This window comes from Oreochromis niloticus, linkage group LG15 (genome assembly GCF_001858045.2).
Source record: "Oreochromis niloticus isolate F11D_XX linkage group LG15, O_niloticus_UMD_NMBU, whole genome shotgun sequence".
Lineage (NCBI taxonomy): Eukaryota > Metazoa > Chordata > Actinopteri > Cichliformes > Cichlidae > Oreochromis > Oreochromis niloticus.
In genome coordinates, this window is record NC_031980.2 from 16772113 (window position 1) to 16793047 (window position 20935).

Consider the following 20935-nt stretch of genomic DNA (forward strand, 5'->3'; position numbering starts at 1 on the left):
CAAATTAACTCCAGAGGAAGTAATTAACAAATATCCAAGACGCTGCAGTAATGGAGATTTAACCTGTTTGAACTCTGACTTGTTTGTCACACTTGGCACGCATCGGGATGAACTCATGACATGTGAATAAAAGGCATTTCTGTCAATAGTTTTGTGACTGCCAGCCTTGTCAGTGGAGTATTTTCAGGTGACTTGCAGCGTTCATACATGTTCTTTACTCAGGCATGACAAGCTGCCTTTGTAGCGTCACCCCTCTCATCCCCCACCACGTCGTAGCTTTTAGCTTATTTTAATTGTAACTCTAAACTAGCGCACTGCTACGTCGAACTCGTTAGCCTTTATATACACATGTGCATGTGTCAGTGTTTGTTTTGCGTGTAACACAGTCTTGGATTATGCTGGTTAATTAGCACCAGGAGGGGAGGGGTTTGTTGTATTGGAAGTGCATGGGTAATGACCCTGTTGGCATAGTAGCAGCATGCTCAATGGGCCGTGTGTGTGTGCACAGCCGGTATATGCCAGCCAGCCAAATGCCTTGCCTTCAGTACGAGATCTCTTGGCACACGACTCTGGCAGGCGTGCAGAACTCATAACCCTCCACCTCTCTGCCCGGAGAGATGCGACTGTCTGTAATCTGCTTCCTCAACTACACCTGTGGTTGCAATGGTGGAAATAAATGATGCCTAACTTGACTGCTAGAGGACATTAAAAAATAAACCAAACATAATCCTGTGATTTATTTGCTGGCTTCTCCTTTAAAGATGTTAAAATCACAGGATTATGTCATAACTATTTGATAGGTTGATGACATTAACCACATATTTGTGTGCTCTGCAGTCTAATCATCCTTATGAATGAAAATGAATGTCCTACTAAGTCAGGTAGAGTTTATCATACCTGGAATACTGGAACAGCAAACGTGCTCTTCCAGCACTGATGTCAAGAAGGGTCAAAAACCATCCAACCTCTCTGCCTGCCAACATATGCAAGGACTTTGCCACTGGAGGTCTTTGATCCTTGCCTCTGAACAGATTGAGGAGCTAGTCTGAGAGATTTACATTTGGAGTCCACGCTACTGGCAGAAGTGATGGGAAGCTCACATTTTTATTTTTTTTCCCCTTCCCTTGGAAACTTCTCTGCTTTGGGGTTGCTTGATTACTGACCCTGATTCATTAGGAAATGGCAAACTAGATTCATTCTGTTATTTCTCACATTACCTGGTACTAAATATTAAGGGTGACATAGCATGTCATATCTCTCATTAATCCAGTTCTTCCAGAGACCCTTTGTCACATGCTCTCGTGTCCAGTCTAGGAAGGACTTTACACTAAAATAGTGTAAACTCGGCCCTATTAACATCAAAAGCTGGGATTGGCATCAGATTAATGAAGATTACATTTGGCGATTACTGACCATGGAATGAATTGTGATGACCTCATGTCCCATCAGAAGGCAATAAATCAGGAGACATCAGTTAAACTCTCTGTAGAGGAGCTTGGAGGTGGCCATATAGGCTACTTTCAGCGGACATGCGAAACAAAAATAGCTCAAGGACACAGACGGGACTTTTTTGTTTTTGTTTGTTTGTGTTTCCTTTTAAATTGCGAGTGCTAATCTGAGACCTTTTTTTAGTAACTATGTGAAAGTCGTTCTCAAAGCTCGGTTGATATCCCAACTTTCCCCAGGGGACAGAAATTAGTCAATCAAAGCTGTGATCTACAAAGCAGACGCACCCCTCCAACGATACGGAATTGTTGGCAGACTGGGATCTTGCATGGGATTACACACCAGCCCTGGATCTCACATTCTCAGTATTCTTCCAATGCAAACCCGCACGTCGCCCCCACATACAGAGGGCTGACCCCTCTTTTGAAAAAGAAGCGTGCAGATCCCATGCTTAGTGACCCCAACCTGCCCCGGCTTCCACTTCCCACTGCCACCTCTCTCTGTTCCCCGTCCCTTTTATTATTTCAACAGCCACCTTCCACTCACCCATCCACCCCTCGTCTGGCGTGGGAACCTACACCTGTAGCTCTCCCCAGACATCACTAGCGGTACATCCTTTGCTTTTATCAGCATTGTGGTCTACTGTGGAGAGTTAAAATAACTACCTGGAATAGGTAATGATTTTTTTTTTTTTTTTTCCTTTAAATGTCAGTGCATCGTTACCTCAAAGTCACTGAGTGCATCCAACAAACATCCTTTGTTTCTTACCATTGCTCCCCCTTCTTGACTTGAAAGCTAGGATTTCTCCAAGTAAATCCTCTAATCCATTAGGAAGGGTTTTGGAGATTTGACTGCAGATACTTTGTAGTCTCAAATGATGTATTTCACGCCGTCAGACATGGCTGATGTGTTTTGAGTTGAAAAAAAGGGCAGGTTAATGATGTTAGGATATTTTCTGAGTCTGATTATATGATTAGGACTTGCACAGGAGCCACTGGCGGCTTGTTTTGACTTCAGCAATTCAGCTGTGCTGCTCAGGCTCAGTAGCACACATGCTGACACGAATTGTCCCCGTGCTGACTGTGTCTCTTCATGGACAATGGTTTTGATTGGAATGGGGGTGAGTTACGGTGTTGGGACAAGGGTCTTTGTTCAGTTGCCTTCACCCCCTTCCCTCCCCCACTCCTCCCCTTTATCCCCCTGCCCATCCATCTATCTTGTTCCAACCATTTGGGCAGCTGTCACTTAATCCAGCTAATCACAGACTGGGACGGTCTGTGGGAAACCAGACTAGTCCATGGCTTTGCTCATCCCCAGCATGCGCTGACTCGGGACTGTTTACTCAGACGTTTACTACATGTAGGCATGTAAGGAAGCCTGGACTTGAAGTAAACCCTAAAAGGTGCAGGTCACGGTATGACCACGCCTTCTTTCTTTAATCTTTCAATGTGCGTCACGACGAGGTTCGTCTCTCTGCATCGTCTCACGAAACAGACAAGCTTCATTCTAAGATCTCCTCTCCCAAATGCATGTATTGCCACTTATAGTTCCTCTTTATATCCACTGGCATACGCACCCACCCATCCGCATGCTCTGAGTGGGTCGGCCAGCCCACCCTTTTGTTGTCGGGGGAGGGTGGGTGTTTAGAAAGGTCAGAAGCCGTCTACGTGTCGTGGGATGATGCACGTTCATGTATAATAATCCACGTTTGAGGCTGCATCTGTTGTGCGTCTGCGGTCGGATGGGTTGGCAGAGCTTCCGGCAACAGAAGCGCGAGTCTGCCGATGTCCTGATCCCCTGATTTCTCTTAACTCCTAACTATAGCTTTCCATCTCTTCACACCAGCCCTGTTTTCTTTTCTAATGTTGTCTTGTCTGGATACGTACAATCTCATACACCTGCACTCCCAGTCGTTATTAACCCAAGCCCCCGCTCACACCTATCCTGTCATCTTCCGTCCCGTTCTCTTTTCACCAATGATCTTCCACAATAACACTCCCCTCCCCTTCCTCCCACTGCCACCCACAGCCAGACAAGCCTCCTTAATCCCACAGCCCAGCAGCTACCAGCCTACCAGCTTGTTGGTCCCCCAGAACAACAACGTAGGCAGACATACACATGTTTTACAGTGACCCTCCCTGATTTCTCCTCCCCATTTCATTCAGCTTTAAGTAGCTCAAATACTACTTTGTTTTTTTTTTTTCTTCCATCCACACTGAGGGTAATGCCCCGTCATTGACATTACACTAGAGATCGCAGCAGTCACACTGTGGCTACTACAACTGTCACTGGCGGTGACGTAACGAGTGCTATTTAGGTCAGCTAGTTGCCTAGCAGTGTGCCCTGCAGCACACCAGCTAGATTACTGTGATACTGGTTAGCTTGGTTATTTTGTGTGTGGGTGTTTACTCGAGAAGTATCAGCTGTGCAGAATGCTCAAATTTTTGCTGCATCATTGCTTAAAACACAAACGGTCGTCTGGTTTCCATTAAGTGTGAATAAAACTATTTCAGTCCATAAACTGACTTGCATTAGAGTGGGCGGTCCCATCTGTCCATTGGTCGAGGTGAGTTAAGCAACCAGAGGAGCTTTCACATTAATGAAACGCCATCAATAGATCATCAATCGTATTTTTGCTCATCTTTATTATTAATTACACAATAATTTCCGCAGAGGGTAAAACCCATGTAGTGCTGTTGTACTGGTTAACTGTAAAGCATAACTTGGACAGAAACAAGATAATCCCCTTAGCTGCTGCTTTCATTCACTGTCTGAAAACCAAGGATAAAGCCAATTCATCTCACACAGCTTATACTGGCAAAGTGACCTTACATTTTTGCAGATTTTTCTTTCTCTTTTTTTAAATTTCCTTTTTGATAAAAGGCAAACTTAAAAACTGGAGACTGAAGCAGGAAAGGTTGACTTTTGTTTTTTGGTTCATTCAGACAAAAAATAAATCTATGGCTCTTTACCTGACTTGACCTCCATGATGGCACTAACCTCGGGTGCCAGAATTTTTATATAATGGCAGGAAAGCTTCATTAAAACAAAATCAACACAAGTGCCTATAGATTCATTCTGTTCCACTGGATTGAGCCAAAGAAAAATTAGACATCACTTTTGCACATTAATTAGACTGAAATGTGTACATGTGGTGATAGCCCCTGCCTGACATGTACTATATCTTATAGTTGTATTCCTGAATGGCTGTTATCTCATTTTGATGTGTTTGCACAGCTCTGTAAGGGTACAAAAACTCTTTTAAACCAGCTATAATCCAAATACCCAATGCGATGCATTATCTTCCTGTCATGTACTTTTTCACATCTAAGTCCTGTTCCCTGTCTTGGCTCTTTTCCACAGTTGTACTTGTTGTCTTATACTGTCAATGAAACCCAATGATTCAGCAGTAACTTCAGCATACCTTTGGATAATGGGGCCATGGTCCATATGAGACGTTGTAGTAGCAGTAAAATTGATTTTTTTTGTATCCGTGCGTGCTGATGTTTGAGAGCAGCACAACTGAGGCTAAAATGATCATCTCCATGGTTCGGTCTGTTTTTAGGAAACGACTGTCATTATTAATGCGTACTGCTGTGATTTTTAGGAACAAAATGATAAAGGCTGTTTAATGTTCCCTTTTTTTTCCCCCTCTAGTTACAAAAAACAAAATCGGATCAGAGAATATTTCATTGTCCTCAATTCCTCTTTGTCTTTAGATTTAAATATCAACAAGGTTACCTTCAAGATGAGTAAAATTGAAATTCTGTCTTGCATTGCTCACTGGGTTTCGCTACAACAGCCATGTCACAATTGGACTGGTCACAGTAATCACTGAATAAAGTGGAACTTTTCATTGTACAGCAGGCTTTACAGTGTGGCCTGTGATTAATAGTCCCAAACATTTGTGCGTCCATTGGAATATAAAGCATACTCTGATAGACTCTGTTTGCAACTTGAGACACAATTTACTGGAAATGCATTGATTTCTGTTTCATTACTGAAGAGGGTGATTGTAGAAGGAAAAAGAGCTGCAAAAATGCAGCTTATGGACACAGCTATTACATGTGCATGATCCTGAAGACTCCTGTTATTCACATTATACCAGTCAATGGCCAACACTCGGAAAGCTCATTTAGGCCCACCTGCAAAAAAACTGAAATAATGAGTCATAAATACCATGTGACTAATGTCGTTGTGTTTGCTTTTTCCTTCAGCGGACATACACGTTGATTGTAGAGGCCTGGGACTGGGACAACAAGACACGAGAAAGTAAGTTTAAACCTCACCTTCATCTTACTGCTGTGGACTTTAGTATGTAGAGTTTGTCAGTAAGAAGTGTTTAGTACAAATCTTGACTGGCGATGGATTTCTTTGAGTTTAGTATCGACATCAGTACTTGAGTTTCTAATTTAATTTGATTGCAATCCAGTGTATAGTAAGGGTTTTTAAACAGTAATGAGAACATCTTGCAGTTAAAAACACATGACACTACATTACGTTTAATCATTTCCACTAAAGTGTGCCAAAGATCTTTCCGGCACGTCTATCCTCCAAATTTCCTAAATACTTTGTGACACATACAGTTTATTGATAGTTAAATGGCAGAGGTCACGAAATACAGGACAAGACTCCTCATAAAGAATACAAGCCTTGGTTTTCCTTGGCTATGCTGGCTGTGGCAGTCAGTTTTGACCAGCTGTATCCTGTTTTCCTTTGGTTATGTCCGCTGGGTGGACCCCTGTAGAGCCTCTTTTTCCCGTCTGAGCAGTAGCCCAGTCTAGGAGGAAGAAGACCCATTGAGGCATATGTCTGCATGTCTAGATGTAACTTTGATCTGTGAGGAAGGTGTCATTTTTCACGTGTCTCTATTAACTTTATGTGCAAGGGTGAATTAATTTTTGCATTGAATCATGCCATCCTGTCTTGTCCAGTCTTAAGTTTTTCTATTTATGAGGTCACCGCATCCTGTTTTCTCCATAACATCAAACACACTTCCACTTGAGAATGCAGACAATGGAGAAGAAATAGATTTTGACATCATCGCTCTTTGATTAGACTGTCGCATGCCCTGTGTAGTCTCCTGTTTCTGCACTGATTGTGTACATTTACGGTAATTAGTTCTGTTTCTGAAGGTGCTACGGCCAAGTTGTTGAGTAACAGACCAGTTGATTTCTTGCCAACTACTCTCACTTTGGTCTCAGCCAAACTGCTATAAAGAAGCTCAAGATTTTTTTGATTTTTTTTTTTTTTTTTTTCCCCAAGACATAGCATCCTCACGAAGAGAAGGAAAATGCTGCTTTTCATTATTTGCCAAAATATAGAAAAACCTTAATTAAACTGTCCTCAGAATCTCAGGCAGCTTAGATTTCATTTTATTTTTATTTTCATTGTCATTTTCAGATGTCACCGGACTTTATGTCCCAACTTTCTTATCTTAATGTCACGAGTTCAAGAAATAAAAATGCCTGGAACAAACACTTTTTTTTTTTTTCTTTGTTAGTTCTAAACCAGCGGTCGCCAACCTTTTTTGCGCCACGGACCGGTTTCATGTCAGACAGTATTTTCACAGACCGGCCTTTAAGGTGTCGTCGATAAATACAACAAAATAAATGATACAACCAAGACACAAACCGTGGTATTATGTAAATATAATAATAAATGTGAATTCACTGTGTAATTGTGTAACTTTATTAGCAGTGTCCTCCTGAAGTGCACCAACAACATTAAGAGTGACATCCTCCTCTCTGCCCCTTAATGCTCTCTGGTCGCTATGGTAACGCGTAAATATTTCTTTCAAATTTAGACGCACAACTACAACACGGGAAAAGACCCAGAGAAACCGAGTTAATGATAAAAACCCTGAAAACCATAAATTTCACACCCGAGCCTCAACTCTCGCGGCTCGGTACCAAACGACTCCCGTACTGGTCCTTGGCCCGGGGGTTGGGGACCGCTGTTCTAATATGTCAAGCTTCATCTAGGTTTACAGAACAGAAAAGCATCATCTAAACCCCTTTTGTTACTGAAGTTCATATTACATCATAAGATGGCTAGTTAGCAACTACTAAAGCGCCAGTCACACAAATCTAGAGACCTATCAGTGGGTTTTTTCTCTTCTTTCGTCTTCTTTGGTTGCACTGACTGGTCTCTAGGCCTTAGAAGAGCCAAGATCATGAACATTGAAGCACCAGTTCTAATACACCAGATCTATACTGGGCCAACACCAGAACACCACATATTGGTGAGAATTGGGGTGCAACAACCAAATCCGTAGTTTCATCTATACTAATGGATACATGTGAAACTACAGCTTGAAGCCATGTGACCCTTGAAACAAACTGAATTGGTGTGTCTGAGATGACACTTGAAAACATAATGGTTTGGTAACCATTACAAGGGGGGGGAAGGAGTCACACCAGCCTGTTAAGTCAGTTGGTAGTGCTGAAAAAACAGTGCTTGTATTAATATGGACACCAATGCTAATGAATCAATGCTGGGACATATTCAGTCTTCCTTCCTCATGTTTCCCTTTTCGTCCCTGTTGTAGTGCTCCTTTGTCATTCACTTGTCTCTTCAGAGAGGTCCTCACCCCAGTGGTGCACTCTGACTCACTGTGTAGTAGAGTTGCACTTTAACTAGAACCTGTAGCAGGTGGAGACTTTGTTCAGAGTTTGCAGAACAGAACAGGGTCTACATTTGCAAGCTACTGCAAAGTTGAATATTCTGGAGATTCTCTAGACACGCCACTCCAAGTGTAGCCATAGTTCACACTTGTTATGAGCCAGCGATACTCAAGTTTTGCTTTTGCGTGTCATTGATCTATTTGTCGTTTTTGCACAGATGGATTTTCTTTTTTAATTTTTATTTTTTTTAAGTAGCACTGCATTTAAAGTTGCAAAAACACAACAAATGCTTGAATGACATGTAAAATGCAGAAGGTGAAGGTAAACATTAGTAGGTTTTTACACCACCAGCAGGCAAGTGTTGTAAAGAGGGGGAAAAAATAATTATGGTGATCGACCGCTCAGGTGATTATTATTATTATTTTTATTCTTTTTTTCATTCATTTTTTTTTTTTTCATGCAGAGAGATGTGTAAAAGATCAATTAAATTCATGACATTCTCAGTCTGTGAGGCATTAAGTTGAACTTGTCTGGCCTGAGTCAGCATCGGGGTCATGTCTGGTCCTACGTAAGAGCCTACCAGTGTGTCGAGGATGTCGGTGAGATTCCTCTCCTCCAGCGTCATGTCCTCCATAGGACCCCTCTTCCCTTCCCCCTGTGTCCTCAGGAAAGGCCGCCGGCTGTTTTCCTTGTGTTTATCGAGCAGGAAGTGGACTGGACTGGGTGGCCGGGCTCAGTGTTTAGACACTTAGTAGCAGAGACCGGCTTGGGCCCCGAGCCCATTGTTCTCTATCTGGCAACCACCGAGGGTTATTTCTGTTATTGTTGCTTAATTTTGTCTGACATTGTCAGACCCCAGCAGAGGAATGTGTGTGCGCGTGTGTGTGTGTTCCTGCTTTAAAATGTCTTTGGAGCATTGAGCCCAAAGCCATGGAGGAAGTCACAGGCCCCCATATTTCCACAGAGATTGTTCTCCAGCTTTGACTCCACTGTGAAAAGATTGCCTGTTATTTCGTTCTGCCCCTCAGAAGCAGACTGTGTTTGAATGCTAGAGGATCATTGGCTTTAAATGTTGCACAGATGCTTCATGATGGTGCTCGTTTAAAGCTCACAGATGATGTGTGCTGTTGCCAGAAAATTGACAATGAATTTCAAGAGCGCACTTAAAATTCAGTGGGTACAGTTGAGTGTGACTGTACGAATGGATAGAGGGTTCCACATCGGCGTCCGATTTTCAAATTGCTCCAAATAAATTAGTTTTTAGTCATGCTGACATAAGTATACCTCAGCCTTTAAACAACTTAGTTAATGGAGAGACTTCTGCGTAAAGGTTTCATTCCTTAGATTGTGTTTTTATTTTTATTTTTATTGATTGATCTTCATTACCTTTTAAGTTGATGATGGCAAGTGGAAGCTTATTTACAGAAAGCAGTGACCTCTGATGCTGAAAAGTGAAGCCACCAGAAAGTGCCACAAACTGCAGTTTCTCAAACAACCTGGGATTGACTGAAAATACAAGTCAAGTCCAAGACACTCCCATATTAAAGTCCCCAACTTTACAGCAGGTGAAAGCATGTCTCAAATGTACAGTAGTGCTGGCTGTTACACTGTCTATAGGTAAATTACCTGTTCATGACAACTGTAACTGACCCATTTAAACTTGGAGGGTTTGAGGGGTGTATCCATTCTGAATGATGGTGGCTACTGTTGACACTCTGTTAGATGCTGTGGATTGGTCTGCAACAGACTGACAGAAGCGTGCAATGGGGGGGGGGGGGGGGGGGGAGTGTGAAGATCTCAGCCTGGGTAGTGGGTATTTGTTGGTTATTGCATAGCATGTGTGCTTTATTTATGTGGTCCAAACGTTTGTGTATGTCAGAGTGTATTTTGTCAAACTAGTCTTTCATTTTAAACCTGGCTTAAATGGGGAGTCTACCATATGTGCAGGCACCCCCTGTGCAACAAACGTTCAGACTTAATATCTCTGTAAATGCTCAATATCAGCCAGATTTTTTTTATTTTATTTTTTTCCCCCCCCCCATATCTTTGGCGCTGTATTTTCAAAAGACATCCTCGATATCCTTAATGGCAATCTCAGACGCAGTTCTGGTGGTGAGCACAGAAGGCTCCCTGACTTGCTGGTCAGACCATCGATTTGCAAGGGGGCAGCCAATCAGAAGAAAGCTGGCTTAAAAAGAGAGATTTTGACACGTCTTGCTTTTATAAACGTGAAGAACTATGTGGCTTTACTTCGAGCTGTGAGGATTATTATGAACTGTGAGTTATACAAATTAACTTGAGGGTTGAGAATAAATATGGAGCATTACAGAGTTTTTAAAGTTGGTAAAATGCACTGACGTCTGCCTAAAAATTTAAAATGAGTGACTGTAGTTGGTGTTCGTGTAGGGACTACTAATAAGCTGTAGTGCTCACTTTGAGAAAAAGGCTGGGAATGATTCTTTACATGGCACCAGGCAACATCAGGCTGTACTTAAACACCACTTTCAATTTAGCTGTTGCATACTTCTCTTATTTTTGTCACGTTAGACTCTTCTCTCCCTCCTCTCACTGTAAGTGTAGCTGCTCTCAGCCGACAAGAGGCGTGGAAGTGAAATGAAGTGAAATATTAATTCAGTTTATGGCAGGATATTATTTTAACACAAGTACAATAAAAGCTTCTAAACCATGTGTTGAACATAACAAGAGAAAGGCAATAATGAAATGTCATCGTAGTTGACCACAGTGATCAAGTCAAAAAGCTAAACTGCCCTATAGATGGATGTTTTGTTAGGACACCTTTTGAGTGGACTAATATCTGATCCAGTGTCAGGTTGAGTTGCTTTATGTGTGGTGAGAAGGAAGTGAGTCTGAATCGCACTAACTGGTGTTCACCCTGTTTTGTTTCAGCTGAGGAGGACCTGCTGATTGAGCGCAGCGCCCACACTGGCATGATCAACCCTGGTGACCCCTGGCAGACCATCAGGCACGATGGGCCTGTGGCTCGCATCACTTATCGTATCCGGGTAAAGTGTGACGAAAACTACTACACCAGCACGTGCAACATACAGTGTTCTCCTCGTGACGACTACTTTGGCCACTACCGCTGTGGACCCTCCGGCACCCGTGTGTGCCTGGATGGTTGGATGGGCCACGACTGCACAATAGGTGAGCTCCTAGCACCTTAGAATGTCTTCAAAAATAAAAAGAAATGCGTGAATGAATTGTAAAGATTCGCTGCCTTTTTAGATCTATTTAATGAGATGTCTTTTAAACTGTTTCTATTAAGTTTGGGTTCAAATTTTCAAAGTGAGTCCGATCAGTTTACTCTTTACTGATCATCAAGGCTAGAATTATTAAAGTAAGATGGCAGAAATGTGCAGTATGCATAAATAAACGTAGAATGTTTGGTCAGGTCATTATTCTAAAGTGTAGCAGTGTTGAGGTCATGCTTGTGGGTGGTGTCGGAGAGAGTGGGGGGCCCTCAATAAATCATCCAACTGACTTTAGAAGATGAAGGGTGAAAAAGGGGAGGAGAGCGCAGAAGGCCTGGCTTCTTTTTAAAAAAAGAGGGTGGTGTTTTATGCAGGCCATAAAGTTGTCTAGTCCTTGCCCCTAATCCTCGTCAGTGCCATGAATTTTCACGTCTTGTTGCACTTGTTAGGATGAAGGCAAACAAAACAAACCAGCATCTCTTCAACCCACTTTCTGTCTTGGTGCCCCCTTTCCTCCACTTCTTTAATTTTCTGGGTTGCATGGGAAGAGATGCATTTAAATAAACACATTTTGTTTCTCTTTTTCTGTCTTAGCAATCTGCAAGCAAGGTTGCAACCTGTTACATGGCTCATGCAGTGTCCCAGGCGAATGCAAGTAAGATGATTGGGAAGATTTTATTTGATATGCAAAAATGTGGATCATAATGCAGAATCTTTGTCTGTTTCTGGTGCTGTAATTTTCTAAATGTATCACATGTTGTAAAATGTTAGATCACTGTCATATTGCTCATGCATTTTTAGATGAAATGTGGGTTTGTTTGTTTTTAAAACATACAAAATTGTATTGGTATTTCTTAAAAATTCAGCAGAGGAGCTAAATCTGTGGGGGTGGAAAGGCTGGATTTAAAGCAGAGGCACCTTCACTTGTCGAAGCCTGTTGTATTTTGTGTGTGTGTCAGCCTTTCCCTCCCTCGTGGGCATCTCCACCTCGGTTCAGAAGAAAAGGGCAATGCCGTACCAGGATTCTTGTATTTTTAGCTATCCGAAATCCTCCTTAGAATACCAAGCACCTCATCAGGCTTCTGCAGCTCAGACTGAAGAAAGGGACTCGTCTTGGTGTGTGAATTTGACCACTGCAAAACGTGCTGGGAATTGTCAGATGCACTCCCCATCCGCATTGCAGTCCTCCTCGAAGGGCAAGGGGCAGGAGCGGAAATGAATATCCCGCCGTGTTATGTACATTTCCCAAAGTGGAAACGACAATTAGATAAAGTGACGTTGGATGTCCCAGTGAGTCCACGTTTCCAGGATGTGGTACATCCCGTCGTCATTTCGCCACCCCCGTCTTTCACCTGCTTGATGGGGGGGGGGAAGCGCTTGCCTCCATGTGTTAGGAAAGAGAGTTGGCCAAAAGCTGAGGAATGCGGGAATGGTGTTTTCTTGTGCCGTCCTTATTCTAGTTAGCTCATTCTTCTTAATCATATGAAATGTCAAGTTGCAGTCAACAGGAAACGTGACATCAATGGAAGAGCAGCAGTAAAGAGACTTCCTGCAGCGGCATGAATTTAATGATGCCTCAGGTCACAGAAAGCTTGCATCAAATCCCTTGCCATCTCCCTTTATTCCCTTTATTTCATCAAGGTTTTATGGGCTTTGCCTCGTCTGCCACGGGCTTTTGAGAAACACAAAGGCTAGTACGTGCCTGTTGTCACACTGCAGTATTGAGGCTTTTTATTAGCCCGCATTAGGCTTGTTCTGACATATTTCAGAGGTTCGCTGCAGTGTTTCTAAGAACTCCTTAGACATTAATTGTAACCCTTCTATATGGAGTTTTGCCAAGTTTCACATTTGTGATTAATTATATCAATAAGGACAAACTACAGAATTACTCTTTGGATACCTTAAAGCGGTCTCCGTGTTCTTTTTAGTGTTATTGCCAACTTGCTGTCAAGCTCTCTGGTGGTAATTAAATACAGTGGAAGAAGCATGCCAAGTCTTACCCTGATACCCCTCGACCCCACAGTCTGAGACTGGCTGGAAGAGGGGGTTGGAAGGGGGTGCTGAAAGCTCAGAGAGGCAGCGGTGCCGTCTGCAAGGGGCTCAAAATAGCAGTCAATTGACAAGACAGCTGCCGTGACAGCATTTCAGCCTTGGAATAGCCGAGTACAGTCCCAAAGCTTCAGACTGCTGCGCGTAAACACTGTATACACACAATCACCTCCAGCCACTCAATCGCAGAAACATCACGTCACCCTTGTAGCCCCCAAATCCGCCTCACCCGCATACTCTAACCCAATGCACAGTAGCTACTGGAAGTATTCTTAACCCCTGCTGCCCCGGAATGTCACCCTCCACTAAGATTAGTTGGCAGAAGCCCATGGGATGTGTTGACACTAGAGCAGGTACAATATTAGGTTTGTTTCCACAGGCTCTCTGTCACTTGTGCATCATTAGTAGCTACAGCAGCTCACAGCCTAATGGATGTCGCTAGACAGACGCTAGTTTGGTTGTGATGATTTATAATCAAGCATAAAACCATATCAGTTTCAAAACTGTTGGACATTTGTTGCAAATTATTTTATGTAGATATTTTAAAAAGATGATTCATTCATCACCGATGTGTGATTTCACTATATTAGCATTCAGACCGGTCACATAAAACCTCCTTCAAAAGAACATGCATTAAACGCAGGTTTCTTTTATCAGTAATTTGGATAATGATGGTGTCAGAGTGACCAACTGTAATAAATAACAGACTAATGAAACCAACGATTTTTCAAGCAGCTGTTAAAGGGAAATTATTCATGGCTGGGTTTTTGTTTGGCAGGTGCAGATATGGCTGGAAGGGCCAGTTTTGTGATGAATGTGAGCTCCATCCTGGTTGTGTCCATGGGACTTGCAACGCCCCCTGGCAGTGCAACTGCCAGAAGAACTGGGGTGGTCTGATGTGCGATAAAGGTATGGAGGAAATGTTATTTTATTTTTTATACAAAATGTATTTACAGGGACTCAAAACACCAGGCAGGGTGAGTCGTTGTCATTCCTCTGCTCCCCCTTCAGGTACAGTTTCTTGGATTTCATGAGTAATAGGTGAGCAAGCTTCTCAGACCCTGACCCATTAACATTGAGGAGTTATATTTATCTTTTATATTATTATAGTTATTCAGTTATTACAGAATTAAACTGTTTACATGAGGTCTGAATTATATTTACTACTCATTTTCTCTGAGTGGAGACCGGCGGCTGGATAGTTTTACTGCTTGTGTGATCTGAGCGACAGCAGGGACACCCGATCTCCACCCCCCCACATCCCTTCGTCACACAGGGCTCTTCAGGGGATGAGAATGGGCCCTAAGATCCCCAGCGGAGACTGATCCCCCTGCTCATTTATTTACCAGCCTTTAGGGTGACCTGGCTTTTAGCCTAAAGCTGGTGTGCGGCGATCAATTAGTTTATTTTTGGGAGCTTTAAATTAATGAAGCAAAGAATATAATCGTGAAAAACTGTATTTATACAGATAAGCAGACTAAGTCTACACAGCTAGTGGTCTGAATACAGTAAAATTTATTTTAATGCAGTGCAGCAGAGGGGTTGAGAAAACACTGTGCTTCCTGTCAAAGTGGACAGCTGGTGCTCCTTGCCGACTGAGGAATCTGACGAGCTTTCTGGGAGCTCTCTGCTCCAACGGGATAAAAACTGGGAGAAGAGAAGAGCTGTTTGTTCCACTTGTAATTGTTAAAGAGAATTATTAGTAGTGTCACTTCCGAATATACCAATACAGATAAAATTCTATTATTCAGTTCAACCAGGAACAGTTTTGCGAAAACATTATTTTGACCTGCATTAGCTCATATTTGGCAGTATGCCTCGGTACCCGTGTCTAAGGTTGATGTGAAACATCATAAACACATGTGTGGCGAGGTCAGACACAGCATGATAATGTAGAGCTTGTAGAGGTGGGTTGCAAAAGGGTTTGCATGGCCAAAAACTGGCTAGGCAGGTTAAAGCAATTTAAATAGCATTCTCAGTATGCAGTTTGCCAAATGGAGGTTTTGAAGGGTATCATCTTTGATTTTTGTTTCTGAGTGGTGAAGTTCTAATCCTCATTTTCCCTCTGAACATTCACTTATCACTTAATATCAAACTTCTCTCTACCTGGTTGAAAATATAGCGTAAAGTGGGAAAAAAAAAAAGACAGCTTCATAGATTTTCTGTGCTTCACTCTTTGCAACCTTGAGTTGTCATTTCACTTCACTGTGCATCTCCCTGCTGTTTTTGCTCCAGATCTGAATTACTGCGGTCGCCATCAGCCTTGTGTTAACGGAGGAACCTGTATGAACACCCAGCCAGATGAGTACCACTGTGCCTGTCCAGAGGGCTTCTCTGGAAAGAACTGTGAGATAGGTGAGAGAGAATCCACTTGGACCTTCCATGTACAGCATATTTTCTGCCCTCTCCCCCGCTGCTGCCGCCGCCTCCTCTCTCAGCTTTACTGGCCTTTGTTTTGCTAGTTAGAAATACATGGCACTTTTCTGTGAACTTATTTACAGTTTGTAGGGAAAACAGCCAGCAAGACAAATGGAGAATTGTATTTTGAATATTTTTTTTTAACAATACGCTTTTAAAAACAGGAAAAAAATACCCAAACGTATCTCATATGAAATTAATTTTTGCCTTCCTTCCACACTATTGCTTCTTCAGCTGAGCACGCCTGTGTTTCCAGTCCTTGTGCAAATGGTGGTACATGCCACGAGGTTCCAGCAGGGTTTGAATGCCAGTGTCCTCCAGGCTGGGATAGTCCAACCTGTGCCGGTGAGTGGCTTCATTTCTTTTCTACACACATATTTATTTTTATATGATGAAAGTGATTTCAGCCATTTAAAATCAGCTTTTTGATTAGTCAGGCTCTTATCTGAGTATTTTCCTCAGATTTGGATGACTGTGCTTCCAGTCCATGTTCTCATGGTGGAACTTGCATTAACCTGAAGGATGGATTCGAGTGTGTGTGCCCCCCTCAGTGGGAAGGAAAGACCTGCCAGATAGGTGAGTTTTGTGTACATACACATATTAGAGTGTGTTTTTATTTCAGCCGGGAAAGATGTTTTTCTGCCCTTTTCCTGTTTGTTCCTTTTCCTAAAATAAAAAATTGGCCTTTGACACGCAGGCATAGCATTGCTCATCATTTTGGAATGAAACTGCCAAGTCACAAGGCCACAATATAAGATGTTGGTATCCTGGATGAGCTGGCAGCTTCCCACAGCGTGACCACCTTTTTCTCAATGACTTTATGAGATACCAAAGCCTATATCCGGCTGTTTGCTGGCCACTCTCTGTGGCATTCGTTTCTATAGAACCCCCCTCTCCGATGAGCGGACGTGACCAGCATAAAGTCAGGAAATGGATTACAACCGGTAAACAAAGTTGGGTTGCGTGTGTGGGGGTAAAGGCAGGAAAGAGATCCCAAGAGTTCAGTGTCGTTTTACCAGCTCCGGTCTCAGTTTACAGGCAGCTATAGGCCTCCCGTCTTACCTGGCCATTGGTGCATGTGTAGAGTTTTGGATTTCATAGAGAAGACAGGTGTGTGAGGAGTGTAGCAGGACTCCCTGTGGACTGCCCTCTCCTCCCCAAACACCCTCCACCCTTTTGATACCTGCAGGTGGTTGACGTTTGTGTGAAACTGTTAATCTTTATTGAACAGGTCAAAGTGGTGTATAGAATTACTGTGAGGTTGTGTGTATATATGGCGCACAAAACATATTCTAGAAATATTATGAGGTTCTAAAATAAACTTTACGTAAGACTTAATTACAGTGCTGTTCTCTCAGTCTGGCTAAAATCTCTTAAACAGGGAAAAAACACCCTGTGATGCAAAAGGGGAATTTTTTTGCTAATATGACATCGACTCAATGCACCACAGGATAACTCGGTGCTAAATATTAAATTCAGGTGAACTTTCACAGAATGAGGACTGCAGATTTCATCACTTACACTGAATTTGAAATTGAGATTTTGAAAGTATCTCGGCACTTTTACTCTTCAAAGTTTGTTTCCATGTATTGTGGAGTAAAGGCTTGAATAAAGCTTTTTGTGGCGCTGAAAGCTGTGTGAAGTCTGATACGGTGCCTGAGGTGTTGTCGCCTGAGCCTGCGTCATAGTCGGTCGGAAGACTATAGCTTTGAAAGCGGAGAGAACTCTCTGGGTACAGAAGCGAGTTTATGAGACCGATCCACCTGATCTCAAATCTCTGACCAAACCAGCAATGTTTTAATTTGTCAAGAAATGGAAAAAGTTTAATATATCTAGATCAAATTTTTGTGCTTTGGAATTCCTATAATGGGCAGGTAATTTTATAGAAGTACTCTGTTGACACCAACTGGACAAAAAACCTAAGAATTAAAGCACTTGAGCCATTAAATATTAGACTTTCATAAAGGTTTGTAACTCAGAAGTTGACCAAAATCCTCATCATTTAAGCTGTTCTTTGATTAACTCTTTACCCGTCAAACTTTACCTCACTTGAACTTTGAGTGTTTGATTATACAAGAGCGCAGGTGCCAGCAGGCCTTCAAAGCTGGGTTGCTGGTCTCTTTCCTATCTTCTTGTCCCTTCTCTGGTTTCATTCAATTGATGGACTCCTAACTCCTGCCTTCACAGATGCAAATGAGTGTGCAAGACAGCCCTGTGTGAACGCTTACTCTTGCAAAAATTTGATTGGCGGATATCACTGCAGCTGTTTTCGGGGATGGTCCGGACAAAACTGTGACATCAGTCAGTATTTCTCCCTTCAAAGTCGCTCCTAAATCGATAACTCTTCTTCTGGCTGCTCTCGGATGCCTCCTCACTCCTCACTTTCTGGATGCACAGCTTAGGTGTACTTTGGCACCGCTTACTTTCCACACGTGTGGCAACGTGTTCCTTTCTCGTCTCGCAAACCGAAACTCCAGCTGTGTTATGCATGCCCAGTTACATAAGAGTCTATCTGGCACCCTTCTCACTTCACTAGTTTTTTTTTTTTTTCTCTTTTCCAAACTTTTACTTAATCTATGCACAACTCATAGCGCAGCGTTCACTCTTTTAGTGGAGTAGCATTTTAAAAATGTATGTTTTCAGGAACCTTGGTCATTCTTGTTGTCTTTCTCTTCAGATACCAGTGCCTGCCATGGTCAGTGCAAGAATGGAGCAACTTGCCGCGCTGTGTTGGACAGCTTTGTGTGCGAATGCCCACTGGAGTTCACTGGACAGCTGTGTGAGGTGAGTCTCATGTTACCCAGGTTCCGCCAGTGAGCAACTACTGATGCAAGAGCAATACATAACGTAGCAGTAGGCTTTACAGCCTTTCACATTTCTGGACTTGTTGGCCTTGCCAAGGCACATTTTTGGTTTTCACAATTTCACGTTTTCATAGTTTGATTCAACAAACTCTTGTAAATTAGTAACGTTGATTATTTGATTGATCCAAAACCAGAAGTTTCACACACTTGAGCTCTTTAGTGCTTAGGACAGGGGTTGGGGAACTCCAGGCCACAAGGGCTGGTGTCCTGGAGGTTTTAGATGACTAAATTACTTCCTCAACACATCTTGAAGTTCTCCAGAGGCCTGGTAATGAACTAATCATTTGATTCAGCTGTGATGTCACAGGGTGATACCTAAAACCTGCAGGACACTGGCCCTTGAGTTCCCCACCCCTGGCTTAGGGGGGCCAGGATCTGTGGAGTTTGTATGTTATGCCCACTTAGTGTCAGGGTCTTCTCTTGGAGCTCTAAGAGACTGACCTTCAGCTGGAGTTGATCCTCAGTGATCACACTGTGGCTGCCTGAGGCTCCTAATGCTTTGTGGTTATATGCATGTGAATCAAGAGATGATATCTCTTATTATAACCTGGTATCGTGACTGTAAAAGGTGATCTGTTTGTTTCTCATGTCTTCTGTAAACGTAGAACATTAACAAAATGCCGTCATAGCGACTAATCATGTGCAATTGTACCAGCACTGATGGGGAAACGGTTTCCTGTGAAGTTGGATGCTAGAAAACATGCTGTGAAGCAAAGCGGCCCATGAATTAGGATGCAAGTGTCATTAAGATGGAGTAGAAACTACAGTAATACAAATTGCCCTGAACTATAAAGACACCCAAACAGCCATAACAAAATAGTCATTTGATCCAGCAGATCATTAAACTCCCCTATGTGCCAAATCGCTGCTGTGATCTGCCAAAACGTTGTGCAGTGTTGTCAGCCTCCAACCCTGCAAGCCAAGTCCACGTCACAGGGCAAACGTCTCTTAATTCATACTTTTATTTCATAAAGATGTCACATATTGGTGTCCCTGCTGCAGCCTTTCATGTATGAAGCGAGCGTTTGAATGTAGGTTAGCAGTGAGGAAACCGACACTCGGCTGCATCTCTTGGGCCCTGAATGGAGGACATTGCTGGTCAGGAGCCAATCCTGATTTAGCATCTCTACTATAAATATGAGCCTCTCTGAATGAGGGGACCCTGGATTTCTGCCCGCACACTACAGAGCTCTAATGCCCGCTATTGCAGGGCCGTATATTCCTACCCCGCAGTGGCAAAACTACAATGCCTCCAGCATCATATTTCTCTGATTAGTATCTCTGATTTAATCCAGTAAGCATTTGATTGTGTAATGTCATGTTTACCTCAGTGTTTCATGTCTTCAGAGAAAATGGGTACAGAGAAAACGCTAAAGGGGACAAATATGATGCATTTACTTTTATCCTAGTAGACATGCTTACATTAATAATGTAATATTGTTTGGTGAATTTTGTGAATTTACTTAAGGGGCCAAGCAAGAAAGAGCTTTATCTTTTTATATTTAGGCACATTTACTAGTGTGACTCTGTGAATGTCACTATTAGTCGGTCAAGCAGTAGGTCCCAGCGTGAAATATCTCATATTTACTGCCATGAAATTCATTCATGGTTCCTAAATATCTTGGTGATCTGATTGGCCACTGCTTTTTTTTTTTTGTTATGGAGATTAAACAATATATTCAATTATCTGACAGTTAATTGAGATGATGAGTTACCAGCTGCTAAATAATAAACGAAAGAACTTCTGAACATTACACGCTGACACCAGCAGGACCCAGGTAGATGCCCGCTTCCATCTGCACAGTGATACCTCTGGTGGATGTACTGCAATAGAAAGATAATATCCTACATGAAACTACTCGCAACACGGTGAATGCCATCTAGTGAGATTATATTCACGCGAAGGCAAACCTCTCTAAAGCAAGAGATATCCAAAAATGGGCAACTTGCATCTAAACAATCTTAGAGGTGTGAAGAAAAAAGGGAAAACAACAAAAAAACTTCCAGGAATACCTGATTAAAACTTTGCCAGTTTCCTTTTCAGAGCCAACCTTTTTTGTGTACCAAAGGACTGATTGTTATGACCACTTGAAATGGTGCATCTTGCAATTTCGCTTAAACTTGCCCAGAGAGTGAAACACTCGGATTTCATGTTCAGGATCCTCTCTGGTGATGAGAGCCTCTGTCTCCTGTATAAAACGTGATGACAAGTGTTTTTGGACAACATGGATACGAGTTGAGAATAACAAAGAAAGAAAAGAGGGAGTCAGTAAGTGCCGATCTACGTTTAATTGGGCCCTTTTTATTCACAGAGGACATG

At 42.5% G+C, this 20935-nt stretch overlaps 1 protein-coding gene across 2 annotated transcripts in view; it reads left to right on the forward strand.

Moving 5' to 3' along the window:
- jag2b (jagged canonical Notch ligand 2b) overlaps positions 1-20935 on the forward strand; it is a 43594-nt gene that overhangs the window by 11266 nt on the left and 11393 nt on the right. Inside the window, exons 3-11 of one of the 2 annotated variants that reach the window (XM_003446258.5) lie at positions 5664-5718; positions 10980-11237; positions 11879-11939; positions 14112-14242; positions 15569-15688; positions 15986-16096; positions 16214-16327; positions 17939-18052; positions 18429-18535. In XM_003446258.5, the coding sequence (XP_003446306.1) occupies positions 5664-5718; positions 10980-11237; positions 11879-11939; positions 14112-14242; positions 15569-15688; positions 15986-16096; positions 16214-16327; positions 17939-18052; positions 18429-18535 (1071 nt within the window). The remainder of the gene's footprint in view (positions 1-5663; positions 5719-10979; positions 11238-11878; positions 11940-14111; positions 14243-15568; positions 15689-15985; positions 16097-16213; positions 16328-17938; positions 18053-18428; positions 18536-20935) is intronic. The other variant, XM_005475079.4, reaches the window with a different exon arrangement.